This window comes from Cyprinodon variegatus, unplaced genomic scaffold (genome assembly GCF_000732505.1).
Source record: "Cyprinodon variegatus isolate N-32 unplaced genomic scaffold, C_variegatus-1.0 Scaffold1162, whole genome shotgun sequence".
Lineage (NCBI taxonomy): Eukaryota > Metazoa > Chordata > Actinopteri > Cyprinodontiformes > Cyprinodontidae > Cyprinodon > Cyprinodon variegatus.
In genome coordinates, this window is record NW_015151615.1 from 130,680 (window position 1) to 155,665 (window position 24,986).

Here is a 24,986-nt window from a genome sequence, read left to right on the forward strand (position 1 = left end):
AGCAGCAGAGCTAAAGCTGCAAAGAAGAGGAAGATGATGAAGAAGATTGCTGCTCAAGTTAATGCATGTTTATATGTAGTCTGTTAAAGCAGGTCATTTGGACATTTATTAAAAGCACTCTCCTCTCTGTCGTTCCATTTGTAGATCACTAAAACATGATTCGTCCTGTCAAAATTACAATCCTAGTTGAAACTGTAATAAACGATTACCTAAAATACAGTTTTGCGATCAGAAATTAATATTTCATAATGTCAAAAAACAAAATTGTACTGGCCTGGTTATCCTCCCCCAGCAGTGTGTCGCAGTGAGCTTGTTGCAGATATTTTCGATTTATGCCCAATATTGAAGCATTATCTGCACTATGTTATTCCACGACACAAACCAAGAGGGACAATCAGGAACTAGCTGTGGGTCTAGATACGGCCGAGGCGATGAGGAAGTGGGGGCAAGTTTGTGCGGCAATGGCGGGACATGAGGGCCAAAAAGAGCTGGGATCCAGGTGGGAAAAGGGTCCCAGCGTTCTCACGCACTTCGCTCTTCTAGCTGGTCCATCTTTACGAGTTGTTTTCCACAATTGCGGTCATACAAATAAGCCGGTAAGGTACCAAACAGGAAATACGCATAGTGTAAAGCAGATGAGAATTTGAGCTATCAGAGGCTGTCTGTCTGCGGTCACCTACAATTATGGAGAGGTGCAGCAGAGTGTCTGCGGAGGGAGCAGGGATGTCTCTCCGTTCACTGACACACACTCAGACAACCTGTTTTCTGAGCATAAATCAGCCTTTAGAATTAAGCTTTATATACCTTAAAATTGTCTACACATTTTAAGTGGCCGTTTTGACATTGATCAGCTTTACTGAATATGTATTTATATCTGAAATACATTTCTTCATAGTCAAAGTAATACCAATTATGAAAAGCAACAGTAAGAATATGATCTGAAATTAATTTTTAGACACCCTGAATGTAGATATAATAATTTAGATATAATAAATTTTATTTAGTTTGAAATGTCTATTTTGACAAAGGAAAAATGTATTTCAGAAATGACTGTTCAGTCAAACAAATGCATTTCAGAATGGTTTTCCATAGCCTGTTTTGGCCACATTAACATACCAGGGAAAACTAGTTTATTAGTTGAATGGTAGTGGATCAAAGTATCTATTTAGGTAAAATAACATGGCATTCCTCATTTTATTTCTGTCTTACATTACACAGTAAATACTAAGTGGCTCTTTGTCTGTGCAGTTGTTTTCTATAATGCTCGTTTCACAAACATCAATTTTCTGTCACTGATATCAAGTTCTGTTAAATATCTGTCAAAGAAGCCTGTGTAATGCTGCAAACGTGATAATTGATACGCTGGTGGATGTATGTGATGTGAAACTTTAGAGCTCATAAAGAGAAGTTTCTGGATATGAAAGGTATGCAGTCTGAGAGCCCTCTCCCTATAGGTATTTAATTCTCTGGAAATTAATTAAGCTCATTCTTTAATTGGTGCCTCGTCAAAAGCACATGCCTAATTGCTCTAATAGACCTCATGAAAGATTTTCTTTTCAGTGTTTGCACCAAACTCCTCTGACTGAATCAGGAAATAAAACAACCAGATTGGCTTTGAGGAGTGCAGAAACAGAGCACACAAGTTTATTGAGAAAAACCTGTTCTGGCCAGGTTAGCTCTGGGGAGAAAGTTACTATGGTAACAGAAATAGAGGTTGAGTAAACTCTCTTTGTGAAACAGAAAACTCAGTTTCTTTCATTTCTGGTTTGATAACGTAGTTTTCAGTAAACTCGTTTTGTGAAACAGGCCTCAGAATAGTAACTGTTAGGATCAGATTAATTTCCATAACCTGTGATCTGTGCTGCTATCTTTTTTGCCATGTCACCGTTGGCATGGTCTTCATCTCATGTGTTTTTATTTAGTTTTAAAAGGTTCAACTCAATAATGCCCTTCTCAATCCACTCGGTTGGAACTTTAAGTCTTTTTTTCTCTATAGTTGATAAGTGATATCTTCACATATTGAAAAAGTAAAAATAAAAGAGAGAATATGAATATTTTTACTAAAGCGACCAAAATCTGCTGCACATTAAACACCTTTCTCTGTATGTTATTTTTTTGTTTGCCTTTTTTGCCAATATAGCTCAGGGAATCAATGTCCCAGAGATGGATGATAACCCAACAGATTTGCTTTCATTAACAGTCCATTATACTTGTTGTCATAAGGTTCTGCATGTTAGTTGTATATGAAATTTTATTGAAAATTATTTAGGTTGAAAAATCTGGGACTCTCTAAGGCCTGTAAAAATGGGACCATTAAGAAAAAAACTTGCTGCATCCTTGTTTGTTATGCAAAAATTTCAGTTTTTAGCTCCTCTATTTAATTTTGGTTCGTTGTGCATTTATTTGCTGTAGGGAGGCAACTTACTGATTAATAGCTGAAGCTGATTGATATCATCAATTTACTAGGAATTTTCCAAAAAAACCAAGGTTTTACCTTGAGGATCTGTCTATAAATGCTTTTTAACAATATGCTCATATTTTTACAATTTTATAGTCTCAGCTCATTTACATATTGTCACTCTGAGATACTGTCAGACTATTTGCCCCTTTGTTTCAGTAAAGTGGAGGCCAACTGTAATGTAGCTCTTTTTTTTTTCTTTTTAGTATGATCCAGCATTCATTGCTGGGAGAGACTTTGTGTTGCTAGCAGTGATTTTTAACTTGTGGCTCTAGTTGCTCAATTAAGAACAAAAAATTGACTCCATGAAGTGCTTTAACATACTAAAGCTTTCTCTGTCTACTACCCTCATTGCCACCATGTCTTTTTCTATCATGGTACAAATGTTTTGCATAATGCCCTCCAAGTTTCCCTATAATCTTCACATTTCGAGCTTAGCTGAGAAGTGGATGCCGCCCTACCACGCAGCACGATTAAATGGGCTCTATTTAGGTGTATTTAATGTTTATATTTACAAAAGGAACCAAAAATGTTATTCTCCATCCTTGTTGTCATTAAACAGTATAAATAATCTAGACTGGACTCTGGACTGATTCATGTTTTTGCTCCACATGTAATCCTTGAAGCTCCATTTGAGCCTGAGCAGCAGCGTCCTTTAGTGGAAGACGTTAACGCTACAACGCTAATAGAAATTCATATTAAGTGAATGTCAATAATTCATCAGATAAAACTAATTTGAATCTAATAAACTAATAAATCATAAATCGATTATTTGTTTACATCCCCATTTGGAAACAATTTTTACATCTATATGAGTTGAGTTTATGGGTTGTGGCCAGTTACAGCCATTTTGGAACCTGAAAGGAGCTCAAAATAGGTGTAACTGAGGAGGTGAAATTTCATTATTTGGAAGTGATTTGTGATAAAATGTAATAGAGATATTTTGTACAGCCCATAGACCTCCCCTAAATGTTTTAAAGGAAGCCTGATGTCTGTTATTTAAATCTAGACCTACAAAAAGCTTGGTACTGGAGTTTGTGTGTGTGTGTGTGTGTATATATATATATATATATATATATATATATATATATATATATATATATATATATATATATACACAATCTTTTTTTGTTACATTTCAAAAATGAAACTTTAATAAATGTTTACTCTTTTTTTCTCTCTTAATTCAACAGATCTGACTCAGAAATCCTGGGCTACGCTTTAGACACACTCTACAACATAATCAGCAACGATGAGGAGGAGGAACAAGGTAGTTCTGGTTTTATCTGTTAGCAGACTGGAGCAGGAAAAAACGGCTAATCTAGTCAGAATATGTTGCTAATCCTAAGAGTGTGGCAGCTAAATTGGACTTGGATCCAGTTTTATGTTTTTTATGTGTTCAGTTGGACCACATTCAGGCTGCATCCCTTCTTCCATGTATTGATAGCGAATCCTTCATGTAAAGCCTTATGTCTCTCTCTTCTCTTTCATGTGTTAATCCTACAGATGAATCAGAAGGTAAACATCTTTTTCTGTGCATGATGCAAACCACCAGCTCCTGCCAGTTACACATGCTCCCTTTTTTTTGGGATATGGAAATAAGTGCATTATTATTTTACTTGCTTATTTTACACTTTTTACAGTGTCTTATTCGCTATGTAACATTGCTCAGCTGTGTTTGTACAAGAGTCTCTCAGCTTTGGCTTAAATTGAAAGCATTTTGGTCTCCTTTCCACCCTTCACTCACAGAGGAATTAATCCCTTCACTATCACAGGAAACCATGCAATTGTGTCTGCTGGTCATTAAAGTAGTAAAGTACTAAAACTTTAACGGATCTCACTAAAATCCAGATGGGTGTTGGGGTTACAACACAAATGCTCTACTAACCGCACCGTGCTTCCTGCTGAATGTTCTCCATCTTTTTTTCACTATGAATTCTTTTATTTTTGTTTAGTTTCTAAAATTGTGATTAATAATCATTTTGTGAACTCTTTATTTTTCAGTTCACATGAATGCTGAGATGTTTTTTTTTTATATTGTTAATTTCTCTGTTAATGTCAAACCTATGGATTCCCCGGAATAGTTAATTTTAAAGTTGGCCCAATATCGGTCTGTCCGCATTCTAACTCTTTATCATGGTAATGAGGTTGGAATCATGTTGGAAAGTATGAGTAGAGCTGCTGCTCCTCCACCTTAAAACAGTTGGTTGAATATGTCCGTGCATCTGATCAGGAGTTCCCACAGATTTTCCCTTTTGTAAGTTTTAGGTTCATCCCACAGAGAGGACATATTTGAACAAACTACAGTATTGTTACCTTCTTCACAAATGGTTTAATCGTCGCCACTAATTTCATCCAACCTTACGGAACTTGATATGTTCTGCATAGAATTGACTAAACAGCCTAAAATAGGTTAGCTAAGCTTCAAGCATCGTTTCCAAAAACACTTCAGGTTGTTTTTACCGCCTTAAGACCAATTTATGCTTCTGGCGCATAGCCTCTGCAACCGTCAAATCTGTCTAAGTGTGCGACCACGCCCACCCGCGCACAGGTTCTGCAACCGTCATTACGCATCCCAAAAAAAATCCTGACGGTCGCAAGCCCACGCAGACCTCAAACGGAAGTGTGCAGACAAAAAGCAGCTGTCCTTGGTATGCCTTTCCGGTTGTCTGTGTGGTCGTCCTTCTTGATTCAGTGCCGGGCCAGAACTCCTCATTCTCATCCCTGGTCTGATTCAAGGGCCGTACACACCCCCTTCTTTGTCTTTTTGGCAACTCCATTAACAGAACCTGTTCTCTTTCGATGTCTAGCAACTCTTGATCCATCTTCCAGATGCGCCATTACTCCTGCTGGCGCAGGCAGAAGTTCTCGTGACCATCCGCTGAAGTTCTCATGAGTTCTCGAATAGGCTCCCCCTTGCTCTTTGGTGGGAAACTGCTGTGGGTCCCTAGAAATTCTAGACCGACGGTGCAACAGGTTATTAAGCTGCAAATACTAGTTTTTTTTTTATTTGTCATAGATTTGAAAAAGTCTTGCTATTTAGTTGGGATAATTGGGAAATTATGAGTGAAGAGTTTGATTACTTCCATTTGGAACATAAATAAACAAGCAGTCCTGTGAATAATGTGGGAAATAATGTGTGATGCTGGGGCGACGGTGATGTCACCTGAAGGAATTTTCCTTGGAACCAGAGGGTTGTCTGTTCAAGTCCCTGTGTCCTTGGGCAAGACACTTCTGATGCTGTTCCGGTGGTGGTCAGAGGGCCTTGTGGTGTCAGTGTATGGTGGCCTCACTTCTGTCAGTGAGCCCCAGGGCCGCTGTGGTTACAATGTAGCTGGCCACCATCAGTGTGTGTGAATGGACTAATGACTTAATGTAGAGTAGAGCGCTTTAATCAAGTCCACTGACTTGAAAAAGAGCTATATAGGTACAGGCCATTTATTATTTACCATAATTATCATTAAGGTTTTTTTTTTCCCCATTATTTTCATGTTGCTGTTCAGACCTTGGTGGAGGATTTTTGATTCTGTGACTTGAAACTCTGAAGCCCCAACAAATGAAACCTCCCATCGGTTCATCTGTTGGTTTCCATCCTCCTTTCATGTCTTCCTTTCATTTAAAGTCTGTTCCAGTAATCAGACTTATTTCATTGGGTCTCTTGTGACGTCCCTGTAATTTCACCTGTCACTGCGTTTCACATCAGAAACGGGAAGGGGCAGATCCCTAACCTTTCCTCTGAGGTAGTAGTGGGCTCCTGCTGTGTTATTTAAAGAAGATCTTACCATGGTTGTTGACTTTCCTTTGACAGATGAAAATGCGCAGAAGCAGGCAGATGACCTCGGGACCCTGTTTACAGAGAAATTCCTCCAGGATTCAGAGAATATAACCTTACTCCTCACCCTCCTGGAGGTACCGACCCTGTTTCGGTCCATTAGCAGTTTTATTCCAGAAGTTCCACAGTGTTTATTCTTTAGTGCTTTATTATATTTGGTTTGTTTTACAGGAGTTTGACTTCCACGTGCGCTGGCCTGGTGTAAAGCTGCTTACTGCTCTGCTGAAGACTCAGGGAGTCCAGGTGCAGGGGATCATTCTTGTCAGCCCTATGGGTGAGGGTCTCCCCATCACTTCATAATCCATTGCTCTTACCTCAGACCTTTATTCTGAAATCAACAACTTATATAATCTTTTAGTTATTAAGGTGGAAAGAGGTTTATTTGGTTTATATGTTGACTGAGCAATATACATGTTTAATTTCCCAGGTGTTTCCAGATTAATGGACCTTTTGGCAGACTCAAGAGAAGTAATCCGTAATGATGTGAGCATATCCGTCTTTCAGCCTTTCCCAAATGGAATTAAGCTTTTTAAAAAACGGATCTCCGACAGCTGCTAAAGGAACTGCTTTCTGTTTGCTTTGTCTCCACCAGGGCTTATTGTTGCTTCAGCAGCTGACCAAAGGCAACGCAGCCATTCAGAAAATTGTGGCATTTGAGAACGCCTTTGAGCGTCTTCTAGATATCATCACAGAAGAGGGCAGCAGTGATGGAGGTGAAGCTATTGAATGATTAAAATGCATTTTTTTTTCTCATACGATTATTAAAGGAAAACTTCACTTCCATTTGTACACATCACTACAGTCATGAATGCACTCAAAACAATTTTTGTTCAATTATGCATGGGTATGATTCTCTTTAGCCAGCATTCTCTAACATGTCGTACAGAGAGAGGGATCTTTTGCCTGTCGTGTAGGACAGTGGTTTCAGAAGTCAGTCCTCAAAGGCAGATCTCATTTATGTTTTCCCTGCTTTAAAACGGCCAATAAGCAATAATCCTATGATCTTAGCTGGATGGAGTGGAGATGAACAGAAGCTTGGCTTGTTACACATCTTGTTTTGATCTACAGAGGTCAGCAGCTTCACCTAATGGGGAAAATTCATGTATTGCTCCTTTGCCATTGATTCAGATCGGGGCATTGAATAGGAGAGTTCTGACAACTCCATTGGCTACATTTCAGTGAGCATCTTCGCACGTACAGAGCTTCAGTAGTTCGAGGGAAGTTAGCCGCTCATGCTAGCATTGCCATAGGTCATGGCAGTAGAACTTTTTTTTTGGTTGCTCTACTCATCTTAAATCATATAAACAAAACTTTAACATCTTTGAACGTTACGTTATGAGTCAATTGAATATGGTCGAAACAGGCTCTAGATTGAAAAAATATATAAATTTATTTCACATGGCTAACAACAGAATTATAATATGGAGTACAAGCCTCCTAATCAGTTCTCTATCAGCTCTCTTCATAATGGTTGTGTATTTTGTTGAAATAATTACCAAAAGTTTCAGGTCTGTCACAGATCAGCCTATCTGCTGCTGCACACTTCCACTGAACTATGAGGTGCCCCAGCAACCTAACTTTCTCTGTCTTTCACTGGCAAAACTCTCCAATGCAACGGCTCTGATTCAGATGATTAGTTCAACAAAAGCCTGTTAATCAGCCACCATTAAACATAAAACGACCCCTGAGGACTGGACACTAATGATTAGACCACCAATTGTTTCCATTTGGTGCAGGAATCTTTGGATTCTCCCCTGGAGTTAAAAGATTTCTTAAGTTTCCATAAATGAGAAGGATTAGATGTTGCCGATCAGTTGTATATGATGATTGTCATCAGCAAAAGGTGAAATCTACTATTCCTTCTTGTCTTCATCCTTGATGCCCTTGGTTCTGATTGTTGCTGCCTGTCTTTATTGCTAATGTCAAAGCAATCAATGAATGTCACCATCAGCTTTGAAAAACTGTATCAGTCAATCTCCATCTTAAAGGTGGAAAATTGTCATTACAAAACCTGGAGGGCTTTAGAAACAGTTGATAAAGCCACTTAAAGTCAGACTGCCTGTTCTTCTTTACATTCTGATTCATTGTTGCTGCTCTCTCCAGGCATCGTGGTGGAGGATTGTTTGTTATTGCTACTGAACCTGCTAAAGAACAACAGCTCCAACCAGAACTTCTTTAAGGAGGGTTCCTACATCCAGAGGATGAAGCCTTGGTTTGAAGTGGGGGATGATAACTCCGGCTGGTCTGCACAGAAAGTCACAAACCTCCACCTCATGCTTCAGGTAAAGTATCGACCATCTCTTTAATGGGACTACTGATTGAAATGACTAAAAATCTGGTCATAAGACAGTTTTTATTCATTTTTGTATATTTTTTTTATGTTGTGGCAGCTGGTGCGAGTGATGGTGTCACCCGTTAACTCACCCGGAGCGACTGCAAGCTGTCAGAAGTGTATGTACCAGTGTGGCCTGCTGCAGCAGCTCTGCACCATTCTGATGGCAACTGGTGTCCCTGCTGACATCCTTACAGAGGTAATAATCCCAAAACATTTTACTTAATGCAGGTTTCCACCATAAAATAAATAATTTATCTGGATTTAATGTGATAGAGCAACAATACACAGAGTGTTGCATATATGCAGCTCTTATATTTGGTCCTTCACATCAAATCCAAATAATTTGGGAATGTTTTAAAAGCCTCCCAGTTTCTGTGGGTGTGCACTCATCTGGCTGATTTCTTTTAGACCATAAACACAGTTTCAGAAGTTATCAGAGGCTCACAGGTCAACCAGGACTACTTCGCTTCTGTCAATGCTCCGTCAAACCCTCCGAGGTAAAGCAGCCATTGCTCCATTTGTTTCAACTTCCATCCACTTCTGACTCAAAGCGTTTATGATTAAGGATGTTTGTGGATCTTTGTTTTTCAGGCCAGCCATCGTGGTGCTGCTGATGTCCATGGTGAACGAGAGGCAACCGTTCGTGCTTCGCTGCGCGGTCCTTTACTGCTTCCAGTGTTTCCTTTACAAGAACCAGAAAGGTCAGGGGGAGATCGTTGCCACCCTGCTGCCCTCCACCATCGATGGTAGGTTTCCAGTTCTCCTCCTTTAACGGTTTTACCACTCCCTGTTTCTTATCAGTTCTTCCCTTTCTCTCCTTCTTTAGCCAACTCCATCTCTGCAGGCCAGCTGCTCTGCGGAGGCCTGTTCTCAGCAGACTCTCTTTCTAACTGGTGCGCTGCCGTAGCCTTGGCTCACGCCTTGCAGGACAACCTCACCCAGAAGGAGCAGCTGCTGAGGGTGCAGCTGGCCACCAGCCTGGGCAAGCCACCGGTCTCTCTGCTGCAGCAGTGCACCAACATTCTGTCTCAGGTAGAGCACCGCTCCTGCTGTCATAACGCTAACAAGCTTGGGGCTTCTGGGTAGCATAGGTGTGACACGGACATGTAAAGCTCAATGAAGCTGTGGTTTTGCAGGGTGATAAGATCGTCCGGAGGGTGAGTAGAGTAACTCTCTAGTGTGTGTATTTGTGTGTGCTTTGAGTCGTCGGGTGGTATCTGTGCTGGTCGTTTTTTGGCTTGGCCTGAATAGTAGGGGTTCAACTTGCTTCCCTTTAACCTTTTAGTGCCTTGCTTTGCCCCTAACTGACCAGCCGGGTCCAGAGAGCATACTGAAATGCATGAAGGACACAAAGAGAGGTTGAGAGGAGAGCAATTGAATAAGTTTGTGGTGGTAGTCGTCGTCTAACAGCTGACCTGGATTATTTCTGTGCTACCAGCTCTTATCTGTCTGAGGAAGTGTGTGCTGCTGCTAATCTGGGGTCTTTCCTCTTCCAGTTAGAAACTTTAACTGTTGTTGTTCTTTCTAAAACATTAAAATGCTTCTTAGGATAACAGAAGAAACATCCCAAGTTTGTTTTTTAGATTCCAACAGAACCTCAGTGGGAAGAAATACTCTTCTTTACTGTGAATGATGTCGAGTTTAAGTGGGCTTTTAGGCGTGACAGCTGCTTGTCTTTTTCTAAACCCCATCATAGGTCTTTGACACACTGAAAACTTCTAGACTCAGATTTTCTCTTGCTTGTAGTCAGCCATAAATGTGTTCACCTATACCCTTATAAGTGCTTTATCTTTAGAGCTTTTTTAATGCCAGAATTTGATACGGTTACAATAATCAGGGAAGGTTTTCTATTTTTTAATGTAAGCATTCAGTGAGCCGACCTTGTGTTTATGTCTAAGACACACAGTGGAGCAGAGCTGGGAGACATGATGGCAGGAATATTAAAGCGGTATTTATGAACTTTTATAGCTTCTTTCCAACAGAAAAGAGAGTCTGAAACTATATATATATATATATATATATATATATATATATATATATATATATATATATATATATATATAAAAATAAAACCCAAGAACTTCTACCTGGTGAAAATTAGTCTCTGCTGTTCTTTTCCAGAATTGTCTTAATTAGTGGGCAGGTGTTTGAGCATTTAGTTGATGCCAAAACATCCTAAGGAGTTTCCTTTTAAAATTTAATTAGGCCACTTAGAAAAAATCTTAAATTGTTGCCTCTCAGGCCACTTGGGTGTCAGTATGCTTTGGGTCATTGTGCTGCAGTATTAGGTAATGAGAGGACACTTTTCTTCAGGAGTTTCTGCTAGAGAGGAGGAGTCGTGGTTCCATCGGTACTGATGCACAGTTTCTCTTCTCAATGGTGTATTATACCCACGTCATCATAATCTGTTGATTTATGTACCCAGAGCAAACTGATGATGATGAGGTGGCTGCCTCACAGATATTATTAGCTGCAGATGGCGAGTCAATGCTAAAAAATTTTCCCAAAAAAAATGTAGCTGTGAGATAATGGAACTCTCCCATAAAGGCCATTTTTGCAGCAATGTGACCTCTGACCCTAACTAATGCAGGGGTGAACTGCAGCGGTTTAGATGTTGTGAACTCTTGGTCATTGATGCGCTCTTGGGGTACCTTTGGTAAGCCAGCGTCTCCCTAGAGAACCTCCATTTGTGGGAGAAGGTCCCAAAGTTTCACTGATGGCTTTTGACCCTGATGTCCTGATGATTTTGTTGCAGGTTTGCTATAAGTTACAGGGGATGAGCATAAATAAAACCAAAACAAACCTTTTTTGTTCTCGCCACCTTGAGAAATATTCTCAGTTTTTGTGGCATGTGTAACAAGCTGTAAGTTTCTTAGTGTAGCATGCTGAATAATAAAAATAAATGTAACTTTATTGATCTCACAATGAACTTAGAAATGAGAAATGAACTCTCTGTATTTAATCCATCCCCTTTGGGCAGCATCCCCAGAGAGCAATCGGGTCCCATGGTGCATTTAAATTCATGGGCTGAATCTTCCAAGGACGCCGCCTACCTGGACTGGATCCTTTAAAGTCTGTGAAAATAAGGAGACTGAAAGAGTTTTAGCTGTGAATTCAAACAGTCGCTTAGCAAGCATGACAGTTGACACAAAGCAATTAAAGAAGTTAATACTGAACTTTTCAAAACTGGTTCTTTTTTAGTTTTTATTGTAAAGTGAACAAAAACTTCACTCATGAGAATACAGACTGGAATAGAGGTGACGACCACCAGGAGCATCAACAAATAAAAGCAAATGATATGACCCTTAGTCAGTTAAATGTCCAAGGCTCTATATTGGTTATTTATTCTCCAGGTGCACAGGTTTTTATATTCCTAAAACCCTTTACTGTACAGTATTTTATTATCTTTTGACTCTATTATGTTATTCTTATATATTTTTCTAAAAACCCCCATTTGTGTGACCGTTTTTTTCCTATAATCTTTTGCTGCTGTAAACACCAGAATTTCCCCATTGTAATAAAAAAGGATATTCTATTCTATTCTATTCTATTCTATTCTATTCTATAAAAGGGGTAAAGATATAAGTAAATCTAAACTATGTATGTATAAAAATATATCTGCAAAATCTTTTCAACAAAAATACTTGGTTAAGGAAATTGTGCAAAATAGCACAAAAGCAATTAAAAAATAAAAATCCTATCAGGTTTATAGTCCCCACACTGCAGATATATTAGAATCTGTCTTTAAATTACAGCCAAACTAATTTACACAGTAACAGATAAAAACCTTTAGATGAATCAAACATTACCGCCACATATCTGACTCAATAACCATTAAAACAACAATTTACATTAATTTCAGACTGAACTATTCACATACTTATATCATATTAAACTGAACTTCCAATATTCACCTCTGTTCAGCTGGGCTGCTTGGTCTCGCAATGAATCCTGGGATATCCAATGCCACGGAGGATACAGCTGACCCATCCTTTAAATCTGGCAAAAAGAAGGACGCATTTGTCGGCCGCGAGTCTTGGAATCTGACCCGGCCTCAGCACAGCACTATGACGTAATTGGCCTACAAATCTGGCCTTCAGAGGACGCATCCCAAAAATTCGAACGCACCCCAGAGTGGCATTCTGAGGGAGTGGGTTTCAAACTCACAACCTCAGGATTCCAAGCTCTATGCCCTAACCACTAGACCCCCACTCCACCCTATTCTGAAATGAGTTTATGTAAATCACCTTTAAACTCCTAGATCAACCCCAATCAAACAAACGCATTATAATTTGCCATTTTTACTTGTCTTTTATTTTCTGTTTTCCTCATTTTTGCATTACTTCACATTCGGAGGCAAAAGCTGAGAAGGTGACTTTTCTAAATTGTTGTAATTCCAAAATAAGTTTTATTTCTCTCATTGCACTTTGCTAATATTTCTGTAGATGCTTGTCAGCCTCTGTTTTGCAGAATTACATTTTTTCCCTCCTTGCTTTAAAGCATGCAGAGCTTTGGGTCATTTCTTGCATTAGCTGATTCACAGGCTGAAGCTGCAACTTAAGCAACATTTTTCATCACATCTCCATGAAAAGCAGCTTATTTTCATTACAGCTTTCACAAACAAACTAGCTCCTTTACTCCATAAAATGATTATTTTTAAAAGAGGACAGATTATAATCCGATTGAATTAATCCACTCCAATTTAATTTCCTTAAAAGGACATTTAGTCACGTTTCATCTGCATGTTTTCATACAAATTTAACGTGATTTACATTGTATTTTAATATATAAAACCAGAAACAATATACATTAAAAATGATGTGCCAGTGGAACATCTGAGGGAAGCCAAACTAGGTCTGCATGCTTTCAATTTAAACTTAACCTTCATAAGATAGCTAATTTTCTTATGTCTGCTTTAACCAATTATAACCATTTTAACTAATAATGCCTTTGCAAGATTTGTTTTATATTAACTGAACTTGGAAAATGGAAATTTGTAGTTTATTTAGTCTCATTGATTTACCTCCCATATGATGGGATTATCAATTAGTTTAATATCTTTTGTTTCTTTTTTTCTTATGAACCTTTTTTGATTTTTACATAAAACATTTTTTTTATTCAATGTTCTTACTTTAAGAGGCTAGCCCTCATTCAACCATGCTTCTGCAAAGAATAATGCATGGGAAATATTTTAGAGAAGGTTTTATTCTTGGATTCTTCCGTCTGTAAATGTGTTTGGTCTGTTTTCTCTCTCTGCAGGGCAGTAAAGTTCAGACCAGAGTGGGCCTCCTCATGCTGCTCTGCACATGGATCAGCAACTGTCCCATCGCTGTCACACACTTCCTACACAACCAGGATAATGTCCCATTCGTATCCTTAACATTGTGTGAGTTGTTTTTTAACTTCAGATCAGGTCTAAACTGTTTTGCAAAAAAATTTAATTCCGATCTTTATTTTTTTTGAATTTTCAATCAGTATGTTGATTTTATTTGATTTTTTTTCTGTACTAATAATGAGCATTTAGATGTTTAGGTATTTGCATGTTATTGAAAAAAGAGCTTCTACTTACATGCATAGATCTCTGCACTGGTGGCAATGATGTTACTAGCAAAACTCTTGGTCAGGTAGGAAAATGATAAAACAGAAGGAAATAAATTTGAAGTGAATTAACCCATCAGAAAGATGCATGTAGAGTTGTAGTAAACCGGATGTGTGAAGGGAAACGTGCTCTTTTAAGTATAAAACAGAATAGCCACCCCCACCCATAACATCCACAACGCACATTTTATGCAGTTAAAAATCAGCAGGGTCCGAATAAAGACAATCATCAACCAGTGAAAGTCCAGAGACATTTTTAATTATAGTCTGTTACTTTAGACAATATTTAACACTGAAATAAAATGAGGTGTTTATGCATCCATGTTATACATTCACTTTTTAAATAATAATAAAAAAGAATATATATATATATATATAAAAATAACATTTTTTTCCATTTCAAAATCGAAAGTGTTTTTTAAGTAGAGAACAGCCATCGTTCAGTTTTGTTTAGAGACAATTTCCTGATGCACATATTTTATAAAACACCTGAACTGACTGCTCTCATTAAGACAGACAAAGAAAAGCAAAAAAAAACAGTGGGCTTTAGGCTGCCCTGCAAGGCTTTAAACCTGGGTTTGAATGGAGACAAAGTCATTCTAAAGCACATACCAAGGTGCTCATTATGAGCCTGGATCCATATATATTATTTATTTTTTGATTCTGTTCATGGTGGAGAATCCTGCTTCACAACAGTAGATTGAGCCAAACATGCTCTAAATGTTCAGGATCATCTTTGAGCATGCCATTTCACTTTTCTTTCACCAGTTCACCACAGTTCTTCCAGCAGTCCACACTTTCTCTGCTCTCTTTTTCTCATCATCTTCTCCTTCTTTCCCATCGCCCGGCTTGCCACAGGTTTGCCTGCTGTGTCTAAAAGCAGCAGCAGAAGTAACCCAGACTGACAGCAGCTCATTGGATCATTTATATGACGTGTAGCCTTGTTCGTTCTGGAGGTCTTTAGCATTCAGGAGAAGCACCACAAGTGAAATTAGACACTGTCGTCGGACAGCATGCAGTAATTTATAAATGTTTTAAATCAGGATTAGCCAGCAGGTTGGTCCAGATCCGGACCGAGGTCCGCTAATCCGTGACTTCTGATCTAAACCTTTGAATTAAATGTTTGTGTCCAGTCTTTGTTTTTTAATCTCTCCCATTAATCTAAAGCAGGACCATTCCTCAGTATGATGGGAGGTATAGTTCTTTTAAAGCTTTACCGTAAAGAGTTTTCTGGAATAAATCCTTGACGTATGGACCTCTGCAGCTTACGGCTCAGATCTCAGAGAATCTGGGAGAAGATGAGCGATTGGTGCAGGGTCTTTGTGCGCTCCTGCTTGGTATCTGCATCTTCTATAACGACAACTCCCTGGAAAACTATACAAAGTAAGTGTCCTTGCATGTAGATGATATACAGAATTTACTTACTATCCACTTGGCAGGTATAGTTTTTACTAAGTGTTGAATGAATAATTTTATTTCTGACAATCCAGTTTAAATTACTCATTACAAACATGGAAAAATTACTGATACACAAAATTGTTGTTCTTTCTAACCTCTTGAGACAACGCTTAACTTCTCTTCCTCTGGTCCATGTTGGGTGTGATACACACCATGTCACCAGACAGCTCAATGTTTACCTTTAGCCCACTGATTGATGCTAATTAGTGGGCACACCTTGATTTGGCCACATTATTTTCTTTTTCCAAGGCCTGTTTCATTAGTTAATTTTAGATCATTCTCTTAAATCATGATTGATGACCAACTTTAATTTGTTCATTTTCATAGAATTTTTATTTATATTGTGAGATTCAAGTTATTTCCATGACCACTGTGGGTTTTTCTTTCTTAAAAAGAGGGACAATTTAATGTATATCTAATCATTACATGTTTGTTTTTTAGTGTTTTTAAGTCTAAGAAGTGTTATGAAGAAGTGAAACCTTAAGTAGAATTACAGCTAATTAATCACAAGAAACATAATCTACCTGGAGAATAATTAGAAATGCCCAACTTACTCGCATGTGAAAAGAAATAGGTGTAAAACATCAGTAATATGCAACTCCCATTACAGTAAGAAGAGTTCAGCCAATTTGCAGATAAAAAAAAACTTTTAAACAAACCTTTTAACAGAAGACAAGAGCTGATGCTCAAAATAGATGCAGCTCAGAGTTTGTCTGGTGGAGGACGGACATGTTAATCTGTTAAACTCAGGTTAATATGGTGGGAATACAGATAATTTGTAAAGGCGAGCTACCTCTGTGGTTTGGGTGAACCCACGACTATTACAGCACTGTAATCAGATTGGGTTTTCTGTTAAAAAGTTAAGCAAGGTCCAAACTTTATGAAAATGTTTAAGCCTAATAGATTCAATGCATTAAAACACCGAATCAGTCCAAGCACAAAAAAACTTGACGTTTATAAACGTAGTTCCTGCTCTCGAAGCACAGAAAGGACAGGTTTACCACAGACATATCTTTGGATTATTTCTCATTATTTAACAGATTTAAAATCACTGTAACTTCAGAGGGGGGGTCGCACCATTCTCATTTATTTATAATAAAGGGAGGAACATTATCCACAGACAGCAATGGGTCTTGTTCATTCAGTCTGTCAATCTCTCCTGGTGAGGTCAGGTCCTGTTTGTTTCTTAGAATCTACATTCTTAAACATTTTATCATCACTTAGGGTAAGATCCCTAATGATGCATTGCAGACTGTTTATTTTTCCACCTCCTTAGAAGCTAAAAGGTCATTCTTTATGTTAATCAATATTTCTAAGAAGGTTTGAATTAATTGGCTTTTAGCTAATGGTGTGAAATTTAAAGTTGAACTGTAGAATAATTTGTCCTGAGCTTTGATTAAATTTGGACCCAGTAGGAGATGTTACCTCTAAACTTTTAACTTAGAGGCACGTTTCACTGAGTGAGATGTACTGAACTGTGGGACAGCTGCAGGCCTTTGCATAGAAATGTTCTTTTCTGATTTTTCTTTATCTTCTGGTTCAGGGAGAAGCTAAAGCAGCTGATAGAGAAACGCATCGGGAAGGAAAACTTTGTGGAGAAGCTCGGCTTCATCACCAAACATGAGCTGTATTCCCGGGCGGCGCTGAAGCCACAGCCGGTTTTCCCGTCTCCGGAGCAGATGCTGTTTGACCACGAGTTCACCAGGCTGGTCAAAGATCTGGAAGGTCCGTCCTCGTCCACAAGGCGTTATCCGAAGAGTTTCTGTAGAAAATGAAAGATTTCTCTCTGCTGCGCACAGGTCTGATCACCAAAGCTGTTCACAAGTCCTCCGAGGAGGAGAAGAAGGAAGAAGAGGTGAAGAAGACATTAGAGCAACATGATAATATTATAACTCAGTATAAAGAGCTGATCAGAGAACAGGTAAATATAATGGTAATGTTTGTTCCTCAGGTTTAAGATGTTGCATCTTTGTCTGAATGTCTTTTTGTCCATTTGATGTTCAGGACACTCAGATTCAGGAGCTGAAAGAGAAAGTAACATCGATGACTAACCAGACAGAACAGCTGCAAGCTACCATCAGCCAGCAGCAGTCTCAGATTCAGCAGCACAAGGACCAGTACAACATCCTCAAGCTCAAATTAGGTGAGATCTTCTGTTTGTCTTCAAGAATGTCGTTTCTCTCCACTGGTTCTCTGGACATTCAGTCCTGCAGGGTTTATGTTCTCTGCTTCAACATGATCAAGTTTAACCCTGAAAAAAATCTCTAGGTTAAGCTTAGAAATCCTTTTAATATTCTGATTAGCTGCACGTTTTACCTGGGCTCGACAGCGACAACCAACCAACAAAGAAATCAGCCATTTCTAGGAATATATCCCAGATGAAGAGCTTAATCCCAGAACAGCTTTGCATCAGACTCCCAGAAGTATGTGGATAGAATCTCTGCAAACAACCTGTGAAGTGATCCGTTCTAAAAGGTTTATCCCAGGGCTTCATAATATGAATACAATATGCAACTGTGATATTATTTTATAATCAGTTTCTATTATCTCTACATGCTTTTAAATCTTTGTTTTCTTTTATATCAATACTAAAGATTATGACAAAAGAATAGAAAATTAATCCGATTAATTGTGATCAATCGATTATCGAAATAATTGTCAAATATTTTAGTAATTGATTAATCGTTAATGGAGTTTAGAGACGCAAAAACAAGCCTTTAGCTGAAAGATCGACCCACTTAGAGCAGTAATTATATCAAAATTGTAAAAAAAAAAATATGTGAACATTTTTCATTTAAGTAAAAAAAAATACTTTTTCGTCTGTCAGTATGCTATATCCAGGATTCCTTAAGTGTAAACATTTCAGTTTTATGTGGTTTCATTTGTGAAAAAGATCTAAGGAACTTTTGGTTGTCAGATTATCAATCGATTAATCAAAAAAATTATCGACAGATTAATCGATTCTTAAATAATTGTGAGTTACAGCCCAAAAAAATCTAATAAAATCCCATTAAAGGTTTGTACTTTCATAAGAGAAATCATCTGAGAGTCGAATCCGAGTTTTCCTCCTAGAGCCGTTAAAATTAAGGAAAGGAGGAACTGAAAAAATACCCTTTTTGTTTTTAGTGAAGGAAAATTAAGTGACACAGGAGGAGGGTGGGTTGAATTCATGGTGATTCCACTCAGAATCAGCTCAAAAAATATTCTATTTTTTAAAACATAAATGTTGATATAATATTGAACTGATTTTGGTTGTTTTTGTGTTCAGGGAAGGAAAATCAGAGTCAGTCCAACAACCAAGGAGAATCTCAGGTGAACGGGCTGCAGACGGAGGAGCTGTCTCAGCTCAGGGAGGAGCTGGAGGAGCTACGGAGGCAGCAAATAGTCCTGCAGACACAGCTCGGGGAGAAGGATGCTCTCATCGACAGCCTGGTTAGTAACACGTCAGAGAGCATGCCGGCCTCTAATGGCTCACTAAAAGTTTTCTAGAATTAAACTTTGTTTTTGGTTTGTATTATGTACATAAATTTGGTTTAAAGTCCCTTTCTGAATATTTAGGTAGCAGGGAAATAATTTTTATTTTCCCAAACTTGATATGTATGAAAAAGACAAATGAATTACCTTTTTTTTTTTTTTTTTTGAAATTATCTACCAGAAAAATATGTGAACTTGTTAAAAAGGTTGTTAGACGGTACAGATGGAAACAGGTCTATGCGATGAATCTAAGTCGATTGCAACTTCTGGAAGTTGGAGTTTTAAGTTTTAAAATAAAATATGTAATATTACCATGGGTAAGAGTAGCTTTCATCACCATGGTGATATTGGCAGATACTTGTTGGCTTTTTAAAAAAAAAAAAAAGCAATTTTCACACCCTGGATTTTCCTGCAGGTTTTAATTGAAGTCTCATTCCTTCCTGATGATTCCTTTAATATCCATGAAAGCAGAGCAATTGATCATTTAAGGCTTTGGATTCATACTGGACCTGGTGTGGCTTCCTTTGTGCATATTTGTGACCATGTGGAGTTAACATGACTGTTTGTTTCCATGTAGAAATCGGCAGCCCAAACAGCAGAGGCTCCAGCAGGAGGATCAGACAACTCTGAGCTTCTCCAGGTGGGATTAATGACCTCTCTCAGAAACATCAATCAATTTACATCAGGGGTGGCATTAGGATACCAAAGCATTAGTTTAGTAAAGAAATTAGATTTGCCTGTTTAAATGATTTGTGAAGACCAAAATTGTCCAGCCTAAGTATTTAAGATCACATAAAATGTTTTTTTTCCAAGCAACAAAAGTAATCTTTACGACCCATTGCATCACTTCCAAAGGCTCTTTGTTGCCGTAGCGAAAGGATCAAGAAATCCCATCAAAGGAACCTGTTTGACAAATTGAAGTAGGCTAAAAAATCTAAATAAAACTGGCATAACTCCGCCATGTTTAGTCATACAAAAACAGAGGGGCAGAACTGCTTGGCTTTATTAGCCCAGTAAACTCAGAGGAGCCGTTGGAGGCTTCTCCAAATAAGAGAAAGCTGTTGAATAATTATCCTAATGTAAAGTAGCAGAGTGGCGTTACTGTAACAAATGATCTCAGTTAAAATAAATTCAGCTTCCTCCTGGAAAGACTTCGTTACAGTCAGCTTTTACGGCTGGGTTGGTGAGTACAACGACACGTATGACTTTGCTTCCACTTTGCTCTGAAGCAAAGACATTTTTAGTTCAGATGTACAAAAAGATAGATGTGATTGTATCTGAAGGCTCAAGGCTCTCAGGGATCCTCAGTAATGGTGACTGAGGTTAACCCCTGAAGAAAAAGTCACTTATTCTGGGAAAACAAAAATCCCCAACCAGGAATTGTGTAAAAACAGACACCTTAAAACCAAAGCAATGGATGTGAATGACTGAGGATCTACAGTTCAGGCTGAACAGTGCAAAGGCAGTGCCAACAGAGTTAGTTTCTTAATAGAAATACCAGTGGAACAGCTTAATGGACCTGTAGCTCCACTTTCTGGTTCACTGTCATTCACTTTATTTTCAGCAGGCCTTGTGAACGTATCATTAGGATAATATCACCATAAAGGGCTGGTTATCCTCCCTCAGCAGTGTGTCGCAGTGAACTTGTCGCAGACATTTTTGATTTATGCCCAATATTGAAACGTGGTCTACACTATGTTATTCCACGTCACAACCCAAGAGGGACAATCAGGAACTAGCTGTGGGTCTAGATATGGCCGAGGCGGTGAGGAAGTGGGGGCAAGTTTGTGCGATAAAGGAGGGACATGAGGGCGAAAAAGAGCGGGGATCCAGGTGGAAAAAGGGTCCCAGCGTTCTCACGCACCTCGCTCTTCTAGCTGGTCCAACTTCACGAGTAGTTTTCCACAATGGCGGTCATACAAACAAAGCAAGCTGGTAAGGTACCAAACAGGAAATACCCATAGTGTAGAGCAGATGTAGATTTGACCAATCAGAGGCCTCCTGTGGTCACCTACAATTTGGGAGAGGTGCAGCAGAGTGTCTGTGGCAGCGGCACATTTGCATTCACTGCAACAGACGACCTGGTGTCTGAGTATAAATCAGCCTTAAGGAGCACCCCAGCAGTTTGTCTTATTTGGTGTTTCCTGTTCCAGGAATTGGAGGCGTTAAAGAAGCAGGTTCAGACCCATCTGGCAGAAATCGGCCATCTAAAGACGGAGAGGCAGGAGCTGCTGAGCAGAGCTGAATCAGCGGTAAAGATCCTAAAAACAATCATGTGACATCATTTTAAAGCACGTCAAACTGAGCTGTTTTAATGAAAGAGCCTGTTATCTGTCAGTCCTCTGACACAGCGCCCCCTAGTGACAGCTCCTCAGATGCTGCCAAGGCAGAACTGGAGAGCAGACTGGCAGCTCAGACGTCTGAGATGGAGAGCCTTAAGGTATGTTAGCAAACTGTGAACTTCTCTTCTGTTTTACCATTAAAAAAAAATAAACAGCACTGTGTCCTTCCTTCAAACCATGTCTCTCTTTAAATCTCTTCTCTGGGATTTATATTTCTTTGTTTTTAGGAAAGTCGATCAGAACTGGAGAAGCAACTGGCTTCAGCCACAAGCACAGTGGCCATCCTGCAGACGGAGAAGTCAAAGCTGCAGACCGAGGTCCAAGAGTCCAAGAAGGAGCAGGACGACCTGCTGATGCTGCTCGCAGACCAGGACCAGAAAATCCACAGCCTCAAGCAGAAACTCAAAGACCTTGGAGAGACGGTAAGAAAACTACTGCTGAGAGTTGGAATAAGAAGAAACTGATGTTATTTACTACCCTGAGCCTCATAGTTGATGAGTTCAGGATCACATACTTAGTGTTTGGGAGTATAAAGCTGCTTTTCTGAACACCTATTGAGTCATCAGGGTGTGTCGTTCCTCCATATTAAAGGTTCAGAGCTCTACCTATACGTTTTCTATTTACCTTCTTTCTTTTCTAGTTACCTTCATTTTTCGCTGCTTTCCTTAGTTAGTTCCTTTCTCTCTGCCTTGCGTCCTTCTTTCCTACCACCTTGTCCGTTTGATACATTGGGTGTGCCGTACCAGGGCTTCATGTAATTAATGGGGATGCACCGCCAAAGCAAAATCAGAGCAACCACATCTTCAAATCTTCAAAAGAATAAGAAAATATAAAGCATTTAGCATTCTTTATATTTGTTCTAATCATAATCGGAGTTTAAAATCAATTTAAATATCAGGAAATGTTAATGTGTTTTTAAAAAGAGAGTTAACTTTCCCAGTGTTACCAACTTTGACATGTTGTTGCTATATTTGGGGACTTTCTGGGCTCCTTTAGCAAGTTTTTTCTTTTTTTTTAAGTGATTAGAGACAAAACTGGTGACGTTTAGTAACTTCATCTGAAAGCAGCCATCATTAATGAGCCTCACTGCTTCTCTAAATGCTGCCCTGTCCTTAAAGCCCTGCATGCAGTCAGAGCAGAGAGGAGAGCTGCTCTGTTCCCCCAGAGCTAATGTTTAACACATGGATTACAAACCAGGATAGAAATATAAAAATCTAGTCTTAATCTAGTATTTTTTTTTCTTCTTCTTTGAAACTGTTGAGCTAAAATGATCTGATCTCTGCACAGCTTAAACAACGTATGCCCTTCATAATACCTGGCCGTATGTACTGTAACCCCTAGGAGGTACTGCATGGGCGTCTCGAAAGTTTTGCTTGATTACTTTCTTTTCATATTCCCCCCTGCAATTTTTGAATTGAAATGTCTTTAAATCCACATTAACATGAATTCAACACTGTAGTAAACAGATAAATGGAGGCAGAAGATGTCTTTCAGTCATCAATGCAAACATTCAGCAACACACAGGAGATCTTTCAAGCTGGGCACCGTTTTATTCACAACACCTGTTCCATCAACCAGGAATCAGAAATACTTTAATAATCCCAGGGAGAAATTACTTTGTTAATTGACTCCATCTGTAATAGAGTGACTATAGGACCAGTTTGATATAAAATGATCTCATGCAATATATATAATTAGGGGGTCCCCGCTCCATCTCGCCATCAGTTTGAAGGTGCTTGGTCTTCAAAATGTTGAAGACCCCTGGTTTAATCAGCAAAAGTAAACTGCATTTGGATCAAGTCAAACTATTTACTAGACTATACACTATAGACTATTATTTTCCTTTCAAACAACCAGAGATGTTTAAACTGGTAACAGGAGAGCCCTTCAGAAAGCCCAGAGAGCTATGATCACATCCTCTCTACCAGGTGACATATCGGGCTACTCGCCTCACTGGTGTTTCTTCTTTAGTCACTGACGTGCGGAGCAGTGACACAGTGGGCTTCCAGGTGACTCAGCCTTGTTTTTGTCTGTTATCTTTAGTTAGACTGTGACCCTTCCCTTACAGGTGGAAGATGAAGACGACATCGATGCCCGGGACCAGACATCTGACGAGGAGGATGAAGATGAAGACTAGGCAGAAAACACTACAGAAAGAAGAGAAGAAAAGACTCCACACCTGAGAGACGGAGGAATGGGACTAGAATGTCTTCACTGATCCAGTTTCTCCTCCAGCTGCCGTGCTGTCTTTGTTTTCCTGTAATCGGTCGCGTCACACGAGCACGTTGAGTTTAGGACATTTTCATGTTCGAGTTGAGGCTGATCTTCCAGTTTCAGATGGAAAAAAGATGTTTAAGCTAGTCTGTGCATTCATCTCCACCGTGTTCCTCATCTGCCTTGTTCATTTAGTTCTGCTGTTATATTTGTTCTAATCACAAAACAGAAGTGAGGTTAATTTATCACTGTTAATGTGGAGAATCTGAGGAGCATTTAAATGGTAGCATAGTGTGACAGAGTTTTACAGGACGTCCTGTTCCCACTAAAGTCTCCTGCTTGCTCCAGCAGGATTTGCTTGGATTTGCTCCTCCTTCATGTTCAGTACCATCTTAGTGTTTCTTAACACTCAGTTGTTCATTTCATCCCGACGGCTCCAACTGCTCTACGATATGCTGCAAAACACTGATGGAAAACATGTAAAGACCGAGGAAAATGAGACGTATTTTTTCAACTTTTTGTGCAGTTCTGGCATCCAGCTTCTGTATGATACTGTAACTTATCAACTTAAGAGCCACCTTGAGAAAAATTAATGATCTATCTGTATGCCGTATGGAAAAATATTTGTAGATAAATAAAATTTTACTAAATCTTCATCAAAGACTCTTTCTTGTTATCGGTTTGATATTGCTGACATGGAAAAAGGTCATTTTACTATGTGTCATAATTCATTCTGTCATTCAGATCGCTGTACAAGAAATTAAAGAACCAAAAATACACTAAATGGTAAACTTAATAAGAAACATGAACATTCAAATGACCTTTAACATGAAAACAAACTGAAAGTAAACACTTGTTTTTATGAAAAGCTGCAACTAAAAAATGTCTCACTGAGGAAAAGGAGCAGGTGGCTTCATGAAGTTTGGTGAAGAGCTAAAGAACAGAAACATAATGCTGGTCCTGAAAACACTGAGCAGGTCTCCATGACCTGAGGGTTCAAACAAACCTGATCAACAACCCGTAACCCTTTATAGGCCACTCATTGGAAAATCTTTGAACATCTAAATCAGAGGGCAGGAGGACACCTAATTACTTTTGTAACATTCAAAAAATATGTATATTTTAATGGCAACAATTGAGGTCAATATAATAACAAAGTAAACGGCAACTTGCCCTAATATATTAAGAAAAATAAAAGTGCTTCTATAATAAATTCATAACAGGGTTTCCTAGGGTCATTAAAAATCATTAAATTGTTATTTTTCAAATTAAGGT

General features: G+C 38.8%; 1 protein-coding gene across 4 annotated transcripts in view; it reads left to right on the forward strand.

The window, feature by feature from the left end:
• Positions 1 to 24,353, forward strand: part of uso1 (USO1 vesicle transport factor) — a 29,233-nt gene extending 4,880 nt beyond the window's left edge. Inside the window, exons 4-26 of one of the 4 annotated variants that reach the window (XM_015400930.1) lie at positions 3,652 to 3,728; positions 3,965 to 3,976; positions 6,267 to 6,367; positions 6,462 to 6,564; positions 6,718 to 6,773; positions 6,883 to 7,003; positions 8,394 to 8,572; positions 8,681 to 8,821; positions 9,034 to 9,122; positions 9,217 to 9,371; positions 9,452 to 9,657; positions 9,762 to 9,782; positions 13,885 to 13,995; positions 15,488 to 15,606; positions 17,225 to 17,406; positions 17,481 to 17,602; positions 17,686 to 17,824; positions 18,950 to 19,113; positions 19,733 to 19,795; positions 21,309 to 21,407; positions 21,494 to 21,595; positions 21,725 to 21,919; positions 23,566 to 24,353. In XM_015400930.1, the coding sequence (XP_015256416.1) occupies positions 3,652 to 3,728; positions 3,965 to 3,976; positions 6,267 to 6,367; positions 6,462 to 6,564; positions 6,718 to 6,773; positions 6,883 to 7,003; positions 8,394 to 8,572; positions 8,681 to 8,821; positions 9,034 to 9,122; positions 9,217 to 9,371; positions 9,452 to 9,657; positions 9,762 to 9,782; positions 13,885 to 13,995; positions 15,488 to 15,606; positions 17,225 to 17,406; positions 17,481 to 17,602; positions 17,686 to 17,824; positions 18,950 to 19,113; positions 19,733 to 19,795; positions 21,309 to 21,407; positions 21,494 to 21,595; positions 21,725 to 21,919; positions 23,566 to 23,634 (2,626 nt within the window). In that variant the 3' untranslated portion in view covers positions 23,635 to 24,353. The remainder of the gene's footprint in view (positions 1 to 3,651; positions 3,729 to 3,964; positions 3,977 to 6,266; positions 6,368 to 6,461; positions 6,565 to 6,717; positions 6,774 to 6,882; positions 7,004 to 8,393; positions 8,573 to 8,680; positions 8,822 to 9,033; positions 9,123 to 9,216; positions 9,372 to 9,451; positions 9,658 to 9,761; positions 9,783 to 13,884; positions 13,996 to 15,487; positions 15,607 to 17,224; positions 17,407 to 17,480; positions 17,603 to 17,685; positions 17,825 to 18,949; positions 19,114 to 19,732; positions 19,796 to 21,308; positions 21,408 to 21,493; positions 21,596 to 21,724; positions 21,920 to 23,565) is intronic. The other 3 variants (XM_015400933.1, XM_015400931.1, XM_015400934.1) reach the window with 3 other exon arrangements.
• The last annotated feature ends 633 nt before the right edge of the window (positions 24,354 to 24,986 follow it).